The sequence below is a fragment of the Magnolia sinica genome, chromosome 3 (assembly GCF_029962835.1).
Source record: "Magnolia sinica isolate HGM2019 chromosome 3, MsV1, whole genome shotgun sequence".
NCBI lineage: Eukaryota > Viridiplantae > Streptophyta > Magnoliopsida > Magnoliales > Magnoliaceae > Magnolia > Magnolia sinica.
The window spans coordinates 124,437,646-124,456,724 of NC_080575.1; the positions used below are offsets into that span (position 1 = coordinate 124,437,646).

Below are 19,079 nucleotides of genomic sequence, written 5' to 3' on the forward strand. Positions count from 1 at the left end.
AGTCGTCCAGAATTTGGCATTCAAATTTGGATTTCTGCATTTGCAGGATTCTTGAGGAAATATGATCACACTGGCCATTCAGTTGACGTTTTGGTCACCTTTCCCATAGGACGCAATCCGTGTCCTACCCCCGCCCGGACGGATTAAGTGTTTTATGTGGGGTCCACCGTGATGTAAGTGCATCATTTTTCTCAAATCATTTTAAAATATGACCCAAAAAATGAGGCAGGTCCACAGCTCCAGTGGACCACACCGAAGGAAGCTGCAGTGATAATAACACCCACCGTTAAAACCTTTCTAAGGGCCACCGTGATGTTTTTTTACCATCCAACCTATTAATAAGGTCATGTAGATGTGGATGAAGTGAAAAAACAAATATCAGCTTGATCCGAAACTTCTCCAGCTTCCAAGAAGTTTTTAAGGGTAGAAGTTAAATCCCTACTTTGTGGTCCATTCAATCCCTTTACCAGCCTCATGTTTTGGCTCATACCTTAAAATGATCTGAGAAAAACGATTAACGGCGTGGATAAAACGCTTACATCATGGTGGGCCCCACATAGTTCTGCCCGGACGGTAATCCGGCCTGGCGGGGGTAGAACGCAATCCGCGTCCCTTTCCCACCTAGTTTCCGGTATGGCAGTTGATGTTAGTATGTTATTTTTGGGATTGTATTAGAAGCTCAGGTTAGGTCTGCAATCATGGAGTCTTTCTGGAAATCCTCCTGCTCTGCCTTCAATGAGCAAGCTAGTTAGTTACCTATAAGTGAGTCTCAATGGGTGTCATGTTGGTTCTGTTCATCTGAACCGTTGCTTGTGCACCCGAAAAAGAAGCATGGAAATTTAAGTAGAAGATTGGCTTGCGTTTGAGTGAGAGCTTCCGTACAATCAATTTCCAGATGTTTTCGGCCATAGCCGCTTGTTTTCTAGATCCTGGCACTGCTGCACCCACACCCACTTCTGGTAGCATCCGTTGACATGCACAGCAAGGTTTAGAAATTGCTTTATAAATTGGTCATTTCGTGTTGATTGCACTAGAAATTCAGCACTCACCCAACCATGGATGGGTCCAGCAAGACTATAGTTTGATGATCTGGAGTTGGTGGGCCCTGCAGTGGATAACAGTTCCAAATCAAGCTGATTGGACACCAGACCCACTCATTCATCAATGGGCATTTCCCTGTCGGGTGTGACCTGTCACTATTTAGTCTACCGTCTGTATCCCACAAATAAAACGAGTGTGACTTGTTGCCATTTAGTTTTCAACCATCCATCTGCGTACCACCAATCAGATGATTGGGAATATCTGGTCGCTGTGATCTTTAGATCATTACCCATCAATAGAAGGGCCCACCAGATAAGACTGCCATCGGAAAAATGCAGCCATGCCAGCCCCATCCATTGATGGCCCCATAGAATGAACCCAAACATGATTATAGCATGGGTTACTACTGTCCTTGATAGAGGAGTCTGGATTTAGGTCAACCGCTAGATACCAATGATATCAAATTGTTCTTATGAAACCCACGGAACCCAAAAGTCTAGAGATAGCTATGGCCCATTCAACCACAGGCATACAAGCATTTGCAAGCTAGAGATAGTTGTGGCCCACTAGATACCAATGATATCACAAGCTCGTTCAGCATTCACAACATTATTTTTCGCAGGCAAGAAGAAGCAAAGAAAGAAGGGAAGAGAGAATTTTGCAGAAGCTTCCATATTAATTTCACCAAACTGCTGCTGGCCAAACCACAAGCGATGAATTGGGACATGATCTCTTGAATCCAGGTAAAACATTACTTGAACGGGCGTGCTCTGAATTGAGACTCTTACACATATGGAACACAAAGCCTCTGTGTTTCGGGACCTGCTGTCATATCCTCCCAAAGCAGATCTGAGAGCGCAAGCGTCAGCTCCCCCACTCTTCCTGCGGCAAACATATTATGCTATTTTAAGAAAACAATGTAAATTATAGCAGATTAATGGACCATGATAAATTAGCCTCTGTTGGATGCACTATCAGATTGAATTGCATATAACTTCGAGTCTAAGTTGTATTCCTTTCAGGTCAGTTGCAATTTGGAAAGTGGTCCCTCAGTATGACTGCTATAGAAGGTAATTGCTTGCAATTGGGTCATTCCTGCCTTTTTATGAACTAATTATTGCAATTCAATTCAACTGTGCGTCCGAATGCAGCCTTATGATATGGAGAAATGTGTATAGCTCTAGAATAGTTACCGTCGCCAACAGGCTGGCCGTCCCACTCAATGATGGGTAGTATAGGAAGCCCACTTCCCACGTACATCATCTCAGCTGAATTTTTGGCTTGATCGACTGTTATATCTCTAGTGGTTACACTTTTCAAAATACCCTGCTCAACCAACTTGGGCGCCAATGCCAAAAGCCTCTTGGCAGTACACCCGCTCAAGATTTTATCAAAGAAAGGTAACAGCAGCTCCTTTTCCTTGCTTATAAGTGCCACATTGATGTTTGGGCCCTCGGCAATATTTCCCTTGTCATCAATCCAGATGGAAGCAAACGCGTCCTTTTCTTCTGCTTCCATTTTTGCAAGAACGTTAGGGAGATAGTTCACATTCTTCATCGTAGCGAATTGGGGAGCTTTCATGGGTATGGTGGATGTTACCACTTTCACCCCTTCTCTGCACTGCGAGAAGTCAACATCGATGACTACGGCATAGAATGCAGGTGTTGGACAGCCTGCAGGTGAGAGCAAGAAATCACCCGGCCCCACACTCAGCCAGTACCTCAGTGAGCCTTTCTTGCAATGTGATGCTGCCGTTAACTGGATAAGAATGTTTCTCAAAGTTGAGCGAGGGAAAGGAGAAGAAATCTTTGCATTTGAGGCTGACCTTAGGAACCGATCCAGATGGGTGTCCAACTCGTATAAATATCTGCAGTGGATTAACATAAACCACTCAAACAACAAAGAACAAGAAAAACAATTAAATGCAATGATGTTCAGCAAGATGCACTTTGGTTTTACATTTCCATAGACATGTTGAGTTCTGATTTGAGAACTATGATTTGGAAAACGATTTAATGTCATGAATCCCTATGCGCCTGTGGTCATTTAGACTTTGGAAAAGTACATCTAAATTGGAAAGGTGCTGCAAAATTCAATGCAGATCTTTGATTCATATTAACTACACATGTAAGATCTCTACAACCTACAATGACATAAACAGCTATTACTTGATCGATGCTTATAATTGCTTACAATGGAGAGAACCCAACTTTAGAATCCAGGGGTTCAATCCTTCATGCCACAGAATATATGGAAATATGTCTAATGGAAATAGCTCACATGGGTTCTTAATAGCAACCGTAAAGATCACTTATTCAGTCCCTACTTAAAATAAACATACATGTGTGATGGTTATTAGCCAAATGAATCCAACCTAAATGACAATAGATATGTTATAGGCCTCAATCAGAGGCTAGGGTCGAGCTTCAAAGCTTTTAGTTGTACCTCGTATATTAAAGCTTGAGCAATAGATACTGCATATGCTCAATGATTTTTTAATGTTTCTTTGAGATTTAATGGAAAAACACAGGAGCTACAACGTGGTGCCTAACAAACAAAATGAAATCTTATACTCCAAGTCCAAACACGAAAACCAAATTACATAAATATGGTTATAATAAATCAATAGTAGATTGATGCAGATCATGGAAATTTTCAAATACGACCTTCATGCTGCCATGATCATGCTTGTTTCAGGAACTGTTATTTTGAATTATGATATATGCCAAGTTAAAACATTAGGATTACATAGATGGAGAATCCCCTGCCCAGTCAACAATCGTGACAGTATTGAAGACATATATCCATAGAAAACGACAGACAGGAGCTACAACGTGTGCCCTACCAAACAAAATGAAATCTTATACTCAACTTCCGAACACGAAAATCCAATCACATAAATATTGTTGCAGTAATCATGAAAATTTTCAAATAACAACTTCAAAAAAATTCTGAAGGACCTTCATGCAGCAATGAATCCTGTTTGTTTCAGGAACTGTTATTTTGAATTGTGATAAATGCAGAGTTAAAACATAAATGGAGAAATCCCTTGCCTACCCATCAACAATCATGGCAGTATCGAAGACACCATGTCCCCTGTGGACCATATGATCATCAATTGGAATAACCATCAGGGCTGGATCCAGAGTAATTCCGCCAATAATACTAGAATACATTGCTGGGTAAGGTTGTTTCTTCCCTGAATTCCATTTCTCTTGAAGCTTCTCAAGCACCTAAGAATTGTAATGTCACAAGAAACAAAATACAGAGTTCTCAATGAGACTGTCATATGAAAAGCCTAAAGCAACAGTTTTCTCAAAAGACCAGTTTCTTGTTTGGTTAGCAGTTAAAGAACTGATTATATTCTACTAATAGAAGAAGATGAGTAAAGGAAAATGACACATCTACAGAAAACTACGAAAAGGCATTTCCCTTCATAGAGGAGATCTAAGGAAAATGGAAGTCGAATGATCCTCCCATCTCTCATAAACAAGAGAACCATCACATAAAGGAAATTGATTTCATTTCCTTGGTTCATTATTTCCACCAAACCAAACAGCCCTGAGGTCCATCATCAATGATATAATCTATGTATGATTCTATCTAGAAGTGATGATGCTAGCCATCGAACTTATATCCCAATTTGTGGACCATGGCCACATTAGGCCACTATTTGAGGGAGCGGATTAGGTGTAGCCCGGCCTGGCTTCACCCAAGAAGGTGCGACCCTTAACATGGGGCCCACTTTGATGTATGCATTCTATAGTCCATCTGCTTTGCCAAATCATTGAATTAGATGGTCCCTCTGTTTTGCCAGATCATGTTAGGGAATGGGCCCAAAAATGAATTAGATCCAAATCTTAGGTGGACCACAATATAGGAAACAGTGGTGATTGACTGCTCCACCATTAAAAACTTCCCAGGGCCCACTTTAATGTTTCCGTAATGTTTATTTGCCATCCAAACTGTTGATAACGTCACCGAAACCTGGATAAGGAACCAAAAAAAAAAAAAAAAAACAAATAACAGCTTTATCCAAAACTTTTGTGGCCCACAAGAAGTTTTTAATGGTTAATCACTCTTGTTTCCTATGGTATGGTCCACCTGAGATTTGGATATGCCCTAAATGATCAGCCAAAACAGATGGATGGCATGTATATAGAAATACATACGTCAAGGTGGACCCCGCAGTAAGAGCGGTACCTAATCCGCCCCCACCAGTTGAAGGGTCGGATCTTCCAGTATGGAACAAAATTTCCCCATCCATCATATAAACGGTCTGGATCACACAACCAAGGGCCCCGCTTGTACAAACTCTATCATCACGACACATTCAAGAGATGCTTTCGCAAGAAAACTAGAGTTTTACAGTCATCACATCAAAAAATAAATTTAATAAATTACTCCAGGATCACTGGATCAGCTGAACGAACTCCACATGCAATTCGAGCGGTAGAATTTTCGGAAGAAGGAAAGAAACTAAAATCACGTCCACTTACAATCTACTGTCACCTGCGATATTTTCAATGCGACATGCCAAACGATGGAATCGAAGATTGAAAAAATCTTTGTTTTTTGTTCGTACCTCGGACGATGAGTAAACAGGAACGTAGGCATCGCTTGCATTTCCTACTTCGGATGTCGGCATCATCGAAACTTTTGGAAAGCAATGAAAAGAAAGATCAAATCAGAACTGTGATATCCCTCTTTCTTTCTTTGTACTGATAGGAGAGATGCATTTTAATGAATAGCAAGAGAAGGGAAAGCAAGCAAATAAAGAAAGGAAGAGAAACATGCCTGTTTTCTGTTCGACAGAAGGCTTGAAGCTTTCTATTGAAGAAAGAGACGCTAGAAATCCTCCAATGACTAGGAAAGACGAAGAAGAAGATATTTAGTAGGTGGGAATAGAGAGAGAGGGAGGTAGAGCGGCTTTGTCGTGCACTTCGTCGCCCTCTCTAGCAGTGGGGTTCGTTTTCACTCTGTCGCGACTCAGAATCCATCGTGTGTCGCCGATCACTGGGGCCCACATGAGGAGATGTGACGATTATTTAATCCGTCCATATTCTCTTACTTTATAAAGTAACTATTTTCCGTAACGACACTTTAATGGTGATCCTGACCTTTTAATTTTTCTTTTCATCTTTGTAGATTCATTTAAAGATAATGATGTTTACAATCATCTGTTCACCTTAATTATATTAATTTAGTGTCTATAGTATGGTTTTCACAGTAGAGACGGTTCAGATCATCTAAAAACTCATCATATGGGGCCCGAATGGGGGGACACACACGCTATGATCTAAGTCGCGACAGAGGCAAAACGCACGCAGGAGAGAGAGTCCTAGGATTCGCTGGTGACCTCTCCAGTGCCGAATGATCGGAAGCAGATTGGCTGGTGTAACACACACCACAGACCTGGCTGGTGTGGGTACGTGTCGTGCGAAGACGAGCGCTGTCGCTCCTCGGGCTCCGAGTTGCACGAACGGTTAAAAGGAGATTAAAATTACACGGACCCACATTAATGTATTTATTAGATCCACACCGTTCATCCATTTGGCGAGATTGCATGATCGTAAAAATGAATCATATCCAAATCTCAAAGCAGCACTGTGACAGTGATTCCCACAGTTAAAACATTGCAGGGCCTACCATAACGTTTAATTTGTTCGTAAGTTCACAACGAGCGGGATAAAGAGGAAAAAACTTCTGTGACCCCCGAAAGGTTTCAATGGTAGACGTTCAATCTCCCACTGATTTTTTCAGTGTGGTCCACTTGATCTTTGGATCTATCATATTTTTCGTCTCAAGACTTATGACGAGCTCGAAAAATGGATGGACGGTTTGGATATAACAAATACCCCATGATGGGACCCACAGAACGTGGTGACCTCAACACATAGCCAGGTCGGTGGTGTGTAGTACACCACCCAATCCGATTCCCGACTGATCGGTGATGTACGCTCTACAATGACGTATATCTTTTTCATTCCGTCCATCCATTTTGCCCGCGAGACTTCCCAGTAGAAATTCTGAAGGAATTCGCGCGATGAAAGATTGAAGACGGATTCGCGACGGGACATTTTCCAGCCTGATGTGCGCCTGAGAGATCCAGTCCATTCATCTCGTGTGGATCAAGATGAATATTACCTTAAATAAAATATAAGTTAGTTGATCCATCATATGGGAATATAGATTGCATTAGATTAGCTGTTCATGTTCTTTTTCTAACCGTCCATTTCATTTTATGCGTTTGGTCCACTCGATTAGTGGACCAGCCTTGAATATTTCTCCATGGTATTTCCACGGTACTAGATACCTAAATAATGGACCAGATCTTTCTCAGACATGAATGGTTGCCATGTGTTCCGAGAATTGCTCCCATCAGCCACTCGTACTGCAGATCGCCTTGGCCTTGAGGAAGAAAAGGGAAGTGCACGAGCGCGTTGGGGGTTTTTGTACTCGCAACTCACACGTGCCAGGTGGCACAACATTACAAGATCTGGGCCAATCATGAGGAGCAAAACCAACACGTGGATCAAATACGTCGAATTCTCCATGGTGGGCCCTATCTCAGGAGAGTTTTGGACTTATCACATGAGTTTCAAAGTCTCATGTGTGAGCAGAGAGATCTCGACAAATGCAATCACAGAGTTCTCATGTCCTCTGTTTGATACTCTGGCAGCGTATGACGCTTGATACACAGGCACTAAGAAATTATACACGTAGAATATGTTAAATATATTAAACCAACTACTTTGTGGAACCCACTGTCTTTAATACACAGTCCCGAACCTAGATTTGTTAAACAATCATAACCAATGATTTGTGCACACATGTTTTTTGAAGTAGAACCATTGGATATTTTCATTTTTAACCGTCCACTGAATGTCTACCAATCCTATAGTCAAATATTCAAATAATCTTAATTTTTGACTCATGTTACATCTAGATTGATACCTATAATTTGGACAGTTTAATTTGAACTCCTCCTATTCCAACTATGCAATTTATAAGTAACTTCTAAGTGCTTGAGTATCATTGATTACACTCTGTCAGAGTATAAAAACATTTCTCGCTCGGATTCCATCTGCACGAAAGGACGAGACAGAAGACAAAACAGGCGGAGTTCCATGTAATTGAGGAATTATCAGGTCCTGTACGTAGCCAGTGCGTAGTATGCTAAACGAAGGCGTTCAATTCCGTACACGTGGACCCCACTTTAAGGCGATCCAGACTGTTGGTCTGATGGTCCACACCTTGGATTGTCTATGCCCACAAAATGTCCGACATTGGAAGATCCTAACACATTGAACTATGAATCGTTTACCATTGAATCTGGAAGGACGCTGAGACATCTCAACGATTTGCACTTGTGGAGAGACGATCAGACACAGGACTGTTATTTAACTTTCACACACATCTTTCCCACAAACGTGTCAGATGTGATGGGCCACACAAAGATCATCTTCCATGAATATCACCCTCAAGATCTACTCATTGGGTGTGTAACGCCTGCGTATTATGTTAGATGATTGGTTTTCCTTGGTTTCGTCATGACCGGTCCCACATTTTGGACGGCTCAGATTTCCTATAAAATGTCACATTAGTGGGAAAGATGAGACCGTATGCCAGACTTGAGATTGTACAAACCGTTCATGCTTTCAGCTTATACATGTGGGGCATGTTCTGCAGTGATCCAAACCGTTGATATTATGAGATCCATTGTGAATGTCGCATGCACCAAAAATATCCCAGATTGAAAAATCTTAAACCTTTCAATAGATGGTCAAGAAATTCGCTTACGTTTAACTAATAGAAAGACAAATATTCAACGGCTGAGATTCTCAGGTCCTGAGGATTTTTGGTGCATGCATCATCCATGGTGAGGCCCATCATACAACAGTTTGGATCACTGAACAATGAGCTTGCTCCTACAAACCCAAAGCCCGAACGTGCTGTACCAACCTCCTGCACGAGTGGATCCTCCACAACGTTGGTAGGACAAGCTTATTCTACAACTCTAGTTGTGGGGCCACTGTCTTTCGTGTACAGATTCAATCCGTCCAAAAGGGCCTTCCTATCATAAAAGTTGGACGCCGGCCAGTCCAACCATTACATGGGCCACCTTTTAAGTTTGGAATTGAGTGGATGTCCATTCTACCGTGTGTGGCCCACCTATTGATTGTATAGACCTGATTTTGAGACATCCTATCATCCTGGTGGGCCCCAGTTGATGCCTGTGGGTTGGATGATATACACACAAATCAGTAAAGCCACAAATTTCCACACATGTTATAAGAGCTGCTTTTGCTGAGGATCCAGCCTCAGATCCCACGTCCTTATTCGATGAATTTTAAGTGGGTCAGGTCGGGCCACAGGTTAATGGATTATAGGTCGGGTTCAAGCCAGAATTCTTGGCCATTTTAAGAAAGGACCCATTGATTATACACAGCCACGTTGGCCATATAGATGGTTTACATACAAACGGATATCCTAGGCAGACTTATTCGGGTTTGGGGTTTGGATATGGTAGTTCCACCAGGACAGTCGTTAGGCAGTATACACGTGTCTACAATTCTGACAAGTGGGTCCCGTGATTTGATAATTCTAGACCATTGATCTATTTTCTCTAGTTCTATTCCTTAAACATCTCCCTGATAGACAATGTTAAGCTTATATGTGTGACCCACAAATAGATGGCTAGGAGGAGCAATTCAACAATGGTCTACATCCAGCTGCAAAGGGTCTAATGTGGCCCGTCTGATCTTCCAACCCAGCTGATTTGGGCTAAACTCTCTGTTGAATAGACCAATGATCTGATTGCCGAACCATAGCCCACTCATTAAATCTAAAAACATGGATGCAACATGATCGGAAACAAGGCCAGACTCTTGCTAATTCGATTGCCGATGGAGCATTTTTAAATAAGAGGGATGCCACTGCAATTCCTGCGCACATGTATGCAAGATCCAGGTAACATCGCATGCCCGCCATGTGTGTGTGAGGAAAATGGACGGTTGCAGGGAATGAATTTTAGAGTTTTAAAAGTCCCTTCATATACATTGATACACCATCCTCTAACAGCTCGAGCTTTTAGAGAGCAGAAATTCTTGCACTCCAATCACAGGCAAGTCTTGAAATATGCCTATGCCTAGCTAATATATTCTTCCATTATGTGTTGTGGCCCATAAGCGTAGTCCATGGTCATTTTTCTAGCCATCAAGTTTATGATTAAGCAAAATGGGTCCCACCAAACGAATGCCGCCACCATGCATCTTGCAAAGCCCTCCATACAGTTCGTCTTTTTTCCATATGCATGGCCCACCGTATGATCAAACCGTCCTGATTTAAGGCAATTTGGCATGGGATCTTCCAAAAACTTGCAACTTTGGCATGTGTTGGGTGTCTTCCCCTGTGTGGGGCTTCTTGCTAGTATGTATTCAAATAAAATTAGTGATTCTGAATTTATAAAGAAGCAACGAACAGATACATCCAGTGAGAGTGTGAGTGTTTGGCTGCAACCTGAGCCGTGGACTTCCTTGAAGAATGACTAGATTTCATACCAATGAATACTAGGAAAGCCTATTGAAATTTACACATATATGCGACGGCAGTAATTCAAGAGGGTGAAAGAGGAGATCCGACGGGCAGTTTCCGATCACCATCCCTCATCGAGCAGTTCAAATTTGCTTCTCCTTAATTCTTCTTTTCTCGTCCTTTAATTGTTTCTTCATGTGCCTCTGGCAAAAGGACTTCAATCTCCCAAGCCCATCTTCCAGGGAGGTGGCGTCTATGGCGAAAGTAATACGGAGCCAATTCTTCAATCCGACCGCGCATCCTGCAAGGAATGCAATCCTTGGTCAGCAAAGCGTGTTATACTATCATTTATCAGCAACTCAATAAACAAGAAAGTGGGGCCCTCAGTTTTTCGGCCCCTTCATGCAACGGGAGTAATATCACACCAGATGATTTCATTTCATTGACTATTGAGTCTCAGATGAGATGTGATGTTGGTTTATCAGATACAAGCCTTCTGTGTCATTGCTGCACCCATGGCACATTCGGATGAGATCATAACTGTTCATTCAATTGGTCCAGAAGCAAACAGACCATAGATCAAAAGTCACATTCTTTGAAAGATCGTAATCATTTGATTGGTGGAATACAAATGGACACTGGAAGACGAAAGTCAAAAACAGCTCACGTCAGTGAGAACAATCTCCTCTATATACTACTGCTTCCTATATGTCGGTGCCAGGAACAAAATCGTTCTAGTCTCAAGAGAAAAAAGCTAAAGAAAGTGGACTTCCAACACCATTCTATCAGCAGTGAATAATCAGTCCAGATGGATTCAATGCTTACATCAGCTGTCCAAGCTAAACAGGATCGCCATTATGGAAGCAGCATGGGATGAACAGATTTCAAGTGGGGTCAAACTGTGAACTTCACCATCTCATGTGCCGTGCCAGATCTGAACGGTCTACTAAGTGGGGTCAAATTATGGCCATGGATGGAGTGTCAATCAGTTGATAGGAAGATCATTGGCCCCTCTTCATTCTCTACATCATCAACTAAGCTTTTTCCCAATTAATTGGAGTCGGCACCATTCCACTTTATCATCTGTACAGTTCTACATGTGCGTTGAATTAGCAAACCTCTCCATAGCATGAGCAAAATAGGACTATCAATAAATGACTGTTGAAATAGACTTCAAACTGCTTTCTGGGGCATCAAACCGCTAAAAACAACCACAAGAATCACTCTTTGAAACACAAAACTGCAGTCGCTGCAAGCATAAAAACTAAGAATCTCATCGACAAAGTATTGAATGACTTGAGTAGAAGTAGAACCCGCATAAAGCAGTGGTAGAATTGGGTGTATAGGATACAGTTTAACAAATTCATTTTCCGAGTTTTGTGCATGTTTTCAGAATTTCTGGACCTGAGCAAAATATAAACCAACAGAACCGTGGTTTCACTAAGTCTTACAAAAAGATTTGGAGGTTACCCAGACAAAAATGTTTCCTAATGGTAGACAATGAGACTGTAAGAGCCCTGCATCTTTGCACAGTTATACACGGGTTTTCAATACTGACGAGTAGTGCTATGGTACAGTAATCCAGACCATTGCTTTGTTGAGTCCTGCCGTGGATGGAGCATGTCCTGGAAAGTTCCGGTATTGGAAGATCCCAGTGATCAATACTAGGACCTTTTCAGTTAAGGACTGTGTTGTATTTCTGTTCTTTACCATTTTATCTGTTTTCCAGAAATTGAAAGTTTAACATTGTCCGATCACGGATATTTTTGAGACATAGTCCAACCGGGGGGACACAACAGACCGATGATCCTGCTTACGGAACCATGGGCCTGAAAACTGTGTATATTATGCAAAGACGAGGGCCATGCATCATATAGACAACTGGAAATAAGGGGGGTGCTGGCACCATGCAAAGTAATAGCATCATGATGGTCATATTTGTGAAGGAGGGAAATTATCAAGGAGCTCCGCTAAGCCCACATGCATGTACAAGTCAGTTAACATGCCACCATATATACTAGTGTGGCATACAGATGCAATATCCAAGCCATCCATCAGAAGGGTAACTGTATGTAGATTTCCTGTCCAAAGAATCAGGTCGTCAACAGGTTGGGGAAAAAGAAGGCCGAAGTTTTCTAAACTGTCCCACTTATTTTTAGTATCATGGTACACCTACTGAGTGGACAACCTTCATCTTTCGCCAGTAGCATCTATGCAGTAAGGTCTACATTATAGGTGGGTTGGATATTTCGCCTGTGCCACAGTGGCATATGTGGAGGCATGTGCATTCGCCGACTTGTAGATGTGTGTTGGCTTAGCAAATCTCGTGATCAAGAATTAGAAAGCTGTTGTGAGGTTTGTTAAACCCACACATCTTTAGTGTTGGGAATCCCACCCGATGTAGAGGTGAGACCCACGTGTGGTGGTGTGGGCACAAAAGTGCCTTGCACATGTGAGGCCAAGTGAGGAGCATTTTGGTCATTTTACCTTACACACTTTTATTTAAGATAATAAGCAAAAGAAAGTTTGTTTGTTTTTTGTTTGTTTTTTTTTCAACTATTTTGAGGTTTTTTTGTTTCTCTTGGAGAAAACCTCTCAAGTATCTTGTTGTTTTCAAGAGATTGTTCATCTCCAGAATAGTGAGGCTTCCATTCAGAAACTCTGGGTTCGTCAGTTATTTTCTCCAAGGGTGGTTAGTGGTTTCTTCTCCACAATTTCTTTGATAAGAAACATATTTCTTTCTTGTTTGTTGATGCTTGCAATCCACCTATAGGGTGTTGTATTTTGCTTATCCAACAGTGGGTATTCTCTTGAAGGTTGGTTGTGTGATGTATTTGGGGATCCAAGAGATGGTGATCCCTTAATGATTGTACTTTATCATTATAGTGGATTTGTTGCTAGACTAGATCCCGTGGAGGGTTTTTTCACATTAAAAATCTTAGTGCTTCTTTTGCATTCTACATGTTCGATTATATGCCTGTTTGGGTTGGAATTGTTTAACCTTCATTAAATCTCTCCATATAGTAAATCTCATTGATTTACACATAGTTGGGAAAGGGGCTGTTTCCCCTACATATAGCCCTGGCCAACTTCAAGCAAACAAACATGCCAATATGCATGTGTGCAAGATCTGAGCATTTCATCAGTTGGGCATCGCTATGCAGTTATTATGGCCCAAAATCAGGCAGGTCACTTCATCAGGTGGGCCGCAGTGAATGAAGGAAATGGATATCTAGAAAAACATTGTTTGGCTACCAATTTGCTTCATTCAGTGTGGCCCACCGATGAGTTGACCTGCCTGATATTTGGAGCTTGAAGATCTATGAGGGGGTGTCTCTCACCTGATGGAACAACTAGACCTTGCACAGCAGTGCCATATGGGCACATTTGCTGATGTGTAGATGGGCCGGCTTACGCAATCGTGGACCATGGTTTAAAATTTAGTTTTGGCATATCCTATCAGGCTGTTTCGGGCCAATACAGCTGCATACCAGTTTTAGATGATACTTCAAACCGTGATTGTGGCTTAGCGTGATTGTGGCTTAGTGAAGCAAACCTCAGGCGTTGCAAACCAGTTCTTATGTGCATAATATGGGAAAATGGGGCATAAGAACTTCACAGAAATGAATAGAGATAAAAGATCAAAACCACGTTCTTGATAATGCCACTTTCTTCACTTGACAACTAGCTATATTGAGTTGCTGAGTTAAGTCCAGCTCACCCGGGAGAAGGATCACCGACTCCTCTTTGGCCAGCTTGGAGCAGAAGTCTACATCATCGTAAATGTCTTCCAGATGGGACAAATTCAGCTTTACCTACATTGCATGATATTCTAACATTTCAATATATCCATGTAATTTCAAACACAACTGAATATTCCTTTTTCCTCACCATTACAAACATTGATCCCTCTGGTTTGTATGGACAAGTAACACAGTCGATTTCCTTTATTCGGTCATAACATATATCTGCCGTTTGCCTCAGCATACTAGTTGTTTTCTTAAAGAAATCGTCTCCAGTCTTCCCAAGGATTTCAGGAATTGCACCCTGACACATAAAAATTATTAGGTAGGATTTCCATAAAAAATAATAATTTGAAGGTGAATATTTTATTCAGCAGCAAGAAAAGCAAACAGACAAACAGGAAAAAGGAAGAAAAAGAAAATAAAAGGCAATAGTAGAATACAACAAGCCAGACCTCCGACTGGAGAAACCCAATAGAACTACGGGGCTAAATCCCTGAATAAGCCGAAGGATTTGGTATGTTTGGGCATCAGGGATGAACCATCCAGGTTTCTGTATCTCTAACTGACAATATCGTTTTTCTTCCTACTTCGCCATGAGTTTTGGGTGGCTTGTTTCTTGCCAACTACCTTTATTTGTGTAACAAAAATACAGAATCCAGATACAGTATCTACTAGCGCTATGAATATTTCATGCATGAGGGAAAAAAAAGTGTCTACAAGTATCTTATTAGGCTATTGATTGCCCTTGATCAAGAAGCAAGCATTAAAGTGGGCCTTTTCTATATTCATGACAAGAAACAAGAGACGCAAACCTGAACAAAGGTAGCAGGATCCGCAGAGGCATTGAGATAGGTTGAAATGGCGTTGATGATCTGAAAACAAGACCAATAAGGTCACTTAGAATGGGTCCAAATCAGGTCACTCAACCTTGAAAACCGTTATACATGTGTATTTGCATATGAAAACTCGTAAAATCCCTGTGCGTATAGAGGGGTTATTTGGATGCGATCAAAATCCCACTAATGTAAACTCTTTCAATTGTTCGGGGTGCTTTCTGGCATTTGGGTATCAGAAATGCTCCAATCATGTGTGCAGATTAACCATTTCGTTCCTCCTGGCACATTTGAGTCTTTATATGAAAGTGGACATGAGCAAAGCATTTCCTTCTCCATAAACATCCAGGCGCTGGTGATGTAGGCTTGGTTAGTTTCCATTCACTATTGTACATACAACCATACAGTCAGTGAATGTGGAGCATGATGCAAAATCCACTCAATTGGACGATGTTGTCTTTCTGGTTGATGGACATTTGCTCTGTTTCATCACCAATTTGAAGGCATGGATCAGACAGACAGGAATTGTGTGAGCGGTGTGGTTTCTATTTTGGACCATCTTCCATAGGGCCCATCAGATGGGATATCTAACGTTCCTCGCCATACAGACACATGCACAGTGAACATTAATGAAGGAGGTGATGGCTTCCTCGATCAATGAAACAGAGTCAGCTTCTGATTCCTCAGTGGACCATGTGAAACTATACTAATGAATAATGGACATTTCCCCTGTTTCATAGCCAATTTAAATATGCAGATCAAACAGCCAGGAGTTGCCTGATTTTTTCTACCGTGGACCATCTTCCATAGGCCCCATCTGATGGGATATCTAGAGTTACCATACAGCCACATGTATGGTGCACATCAATGAAGGAAGCGATAGCTTCACCAATCAATGAACCAGAGTCGGTCTCTGATTCCTCAGTGGGCCACATACAACTATACTACTGAACAGTCATAGCATTAAGAATGGACTGCATAATCGATCAATGCATAGAATAAAAATCACCTTGGTCTCTTTTAGGACACCATGGGGATCAGTCGCCACTAGCCAGCCAAGTCGCCAGCCGGGCACAGCCCACCTCTTTGATATCGACCCAAGAGTAAGTACTGGAACAACTGATCCGAACGTTCCCATCGGCACAAATGGGTTACTCCCGAATGTGAGATGATCATAGACTTCATCCGCGATAACAAGAATTCCAAGCTTCTTAGCAGTCTCAGCAATCTAAATCCAACACAATGATGGACATTTAGAATTACATCAGACCCTACAATTCTTCCAAGAATAAGACCAACACCCAGGTTTAACGACACCGACCTTGGCCAAATGCTGATAGCTGAAAACATTCCCACACGGGTTGCCGGGATTTATGATAACCATCGCGACCGTGTTCTCATCTGCCAGAGCTTTGACGGCATCAAGGTCAACCTCCCAATTACGATCCGGTAGGAGGTCGAAATGCCGGGCTTCAACACCGGCGAAAGCAGCGCGTGCCTCGTAGATTGGGAATCCTGGTGTGGGGAGCAAGATGTTGGCGCCGGGGTGGGCCAGGACTGCCATTGTGACCTCGATCGCTTGTATGCACCCGACCGTGACAAAAACATCTTCTGGCGATAGCTCGTAGGGAAGATCATGTGAGAGATACTCTGCAATAGCCCTTCCCAAAACAAAAAAAATAATTAATTAATTAATAAAAATAAAATTCCGTTATCCAAAATATGCGAATGCTACGACAACATCGATAATTACACCCTATTTTAGCTAGGGTCAACCCAAAAATTTCAAGTTTTGGCGTACAATAACACAAATACTCACTGTTCTAATACCGAAGGTAGAAAAAATGGGTGCATGCACAAGAGGTCTTGTAAATTAACAATAAGAGGGAATTGATATTTACATCCATTTTCTTGCTAGATACAAACCCTCCTTTTTGCCATGTGCTACTGCTATGCTACCAAAAGTAGAAAGAAAGGGTGTATCTATCAAAAGAGTGGATTTAAACAGGGTCCCTAATAACGATAATGCTGATTTAACGAAATTTATAGTAATTTAATGACATTTATAATAATAATAATTAAAAAAATTAATAATAATAATAATAGCAATAAATGCAATAAATAAATAAAATAAAATAGCCGTACTCGACGGAGCAAGCTCTGCTTTCTACTCAAAAAGAGGGAGGAAGGAAAGCGATTTATCTATTATCCTCCCATACCTTCTAGCTGGGAGAAGCCCGACCGACGGAGAGTAGCAGTTGTACTTAGCGGATCGGACGGCCGAGATTACAGCATCTTCAGCGATGGGAGAGGTACGGAAGCAAGGGAAGCTGGAGGGATCGCCATGCCCGAGTTGAATCCTGGGCCTCTCATCTCCACCGTCGAGATTGCTCATTAGAGTGCCAAGGATCCCTCGGATGGTGATCTGAGTTGGGGCTGCCAGCTCAGCACTGGGCCTGAAATTCCATCCCTTCTTTCTTCCACCATTCTCCATCTCTCCTTCTTTCATGTTCTTCTGGTTTTTTGAGGCGCTGGTTTTGTAGGTTTTTGGGGGGTTTTGTTAAAAAGAGAGGGGTGATAATGTACGGCGGATAGACGTGGATGGATGTGAGCGGAGAAGGCAGCGTGCATGCTGAGACCACTCGTCTATGAAAGTTCTCAGGCTTCATGCAAGGAAATAAAAAGGATTCGCTGATGGTTCACCACCAATTTTGACTGTCGACTATTACTATACGTGGCATACATATCAGGAATCTAGGCGATCAGGACTGTGGAGATGGGGATAAAGAGTAAAATCAAACAATCATGACCATCTGACTTTTTTCATTTGGTCTGAATTACTGAATATTTTATTTTCTGTATCTTATGCAAGTAGTTTCAATTGGATGGTGAGGACAGTTGCTTCTATTCCACATATTTGATCCATGCAAAAAGTATTGACATTTGAACGGTCTAAACTCACTCTGTATGTCACATGTGCAATCAATGAGATCTGAAAACTTTAAAACGGTGGTAAACCGTCAGCGTAGTTTCCCAAGGAAACGAAAGAAAGAGAGTTGTAACGGAACGCAAAATGGGGAGAAATCCGACCGCCGTTCGCGGAACCCGGACGGGGATTGCGTCCTACACTGCCCGGACGGATTGGCTCTGTGGGGCCCACTGTGATGTAAAGGTTTTATCCACGACGTTCATCCATATTCAACTATAATTTTAGATTATGAACCCAAAAACAAGGCGGAACCAAGGCTTAAGCGGACCACAAAATGGGGATTGAGCGTCCACCGTTAAAAACTTGTTGGGAGCTTGAGAAGCATCAGATCAATCTGATATTTGTGTTTTCACTTCATCCAGGTCCACATGACCTTATGAATAGGTTTGATGGAAAAAAGACATCACGGTGGCCCTTAGAAAGGTTTCAATATCATTATCACTACAGCTTCCTTGGTGTGGTCCACTTGAGCTCTGGACCTGTCTCATGTTTCGTATCATACCTTGAACAAAAAATGATAATAACTTAAAATTTAAAATTAATTTTTTTTAAAAAAAATACTAAAATAAGTTTGATTTCCAACTACTACTTTTTAGTGTGGCATATTGCACTTGAGATTTGGATGTTGTTTATATTTAAGGCTCATGTCGTAAAATAAGCTGTCAAAATGAATTTACTGCGTTGATGTAAATGTCATGCATCACCATGGGCCCCATATCGCGGAAGCACCGAGCTGGGTGGTTTTCCAGAAGCACCGAATCCGCTCCCAAGATACGTGAACCACGAAATTCAGTTCGGGAGATCTTATGCGCGTGTGTCGTGACTCGACCCTTCGAAGCCTTTGACTGCCACGTTTCCAGATGTCGACCGTAGATATCACTTCTACAGGAAACCGATTGGCTACTCCCCCTGACACCAGCCAATGGCTGATGG

General features: G+C 41.9%; 2 protein-coding genes across 2 annotated transcripts; both read right to left on the reverse strand.

The window, feature by feature from the left end:
* Positions 1-1,485: 1,485 nt before the first annotated feature.
* On the reverse strand, positions 1,486-6,092 carry LOC131241142 (D-amino-acid transaminase, chloroplastic-like). The gene is made up of 5 exons (XM_058239825.1): positions 5,839-6,092; positions 5,627-5,697; positions 4,099-4,274; positions 2,235-2,908; positions 1,486-1,923 (listed from the first exon to the last, which is right to left on the reverse strand). The coding sequence occupies exons 2-5, from the start codon at positions 5,690-5,692 to the stop codon at positions 1,826-1,828; spliced, it is 1,014 nt and encodes a 337-aa protein (XP_058095808.1). The 5' UTR covers positions 5,693-5,697; positions 5,839-6,092; the 3' UTR covers positions 1,486-1,825.
* Positions 6,093-10,580: 4,488 nt separating this feature from the next.
* Positions 10,581-17,790, reverse strand: LOC131241143 (tyrosine aminotransferase-like). Its single transcript, XM_058239826.1, has 7 exons — positions 17,377-17,790; positions 16,479-16,818; positions 16,167-16,385; positions 15,137-15,196; positions 14,470-14,625; positions 14,300-14,393; positions 10,581-10,879 (listed from the first exon to the last, which is right to left on the reverse strand). The coding sequence occupies exons 1-7, from the start codon at positions 17,664-17,666 to the stop codon at positions 10,722-10,724; spliced, it is 1,317 nt and encodes a 438-aa protein (XP_058095809.1). The 5' UTR covers positions 17,667-17,790; the 3' UTR covers positions 10,581-10,721.
* Between the last annotated feature and the right edge of the window lie 1,289 nt (positions 17,791-19,079).

What these genes read in the sequence shown, in the direction of transcription:
- LOC131241143 (XM_058239826.1), bottom strand. Translation starts at nt 17,666, where the DNA reads ATGAAAGAAGGAGAGATGGAGAATGGTGGAAGAAAGAAGGGATGGAAT. An exon ending in GTGTCCTAAAAGAGACCAAG is followed by an intron (nt 15,197 to 16,166) that starts GTGATTTTTATT and finishes TCTTGTTTTCAG; the next exon opens with ATCATCAACGCCATTTCAAC. An exon ending in ATCCTGCTACCTTTGTTCAG is followed by an intron (nt 14,626 to 15,136) that starts GTTTGCGTCTCT and finishes TTTATGTGTCAG; the next exon opens with GGTGCAATTCCTGAAATCCT.
- LOC131241142 (XM_058239825.1), bottom strand. Translation starts at nt 5,692, where the DNA reads ATGATGCCGACATCCGAAGTAGGAAATGCAAGCGATGCCTACGTTCCT. An exon ending in CTGTTTACTCATCGTCCGAG is followed by an intron (nt 4,275 to 5,626) that starts GTACGAACAAAA and finishes TACAATTCTTAG; the next exon opens with GTGCTTGAGAAGCTTCAAGA. An exon ending in ACTGCCATGATTGTTGATGG is followed by an intron (nt 2,909 to 4,098) that starts GTAGGCAAGGGA and finishes AATCCACTGCAG; the next exon opens with ATATTTATACGAGTTGGACA.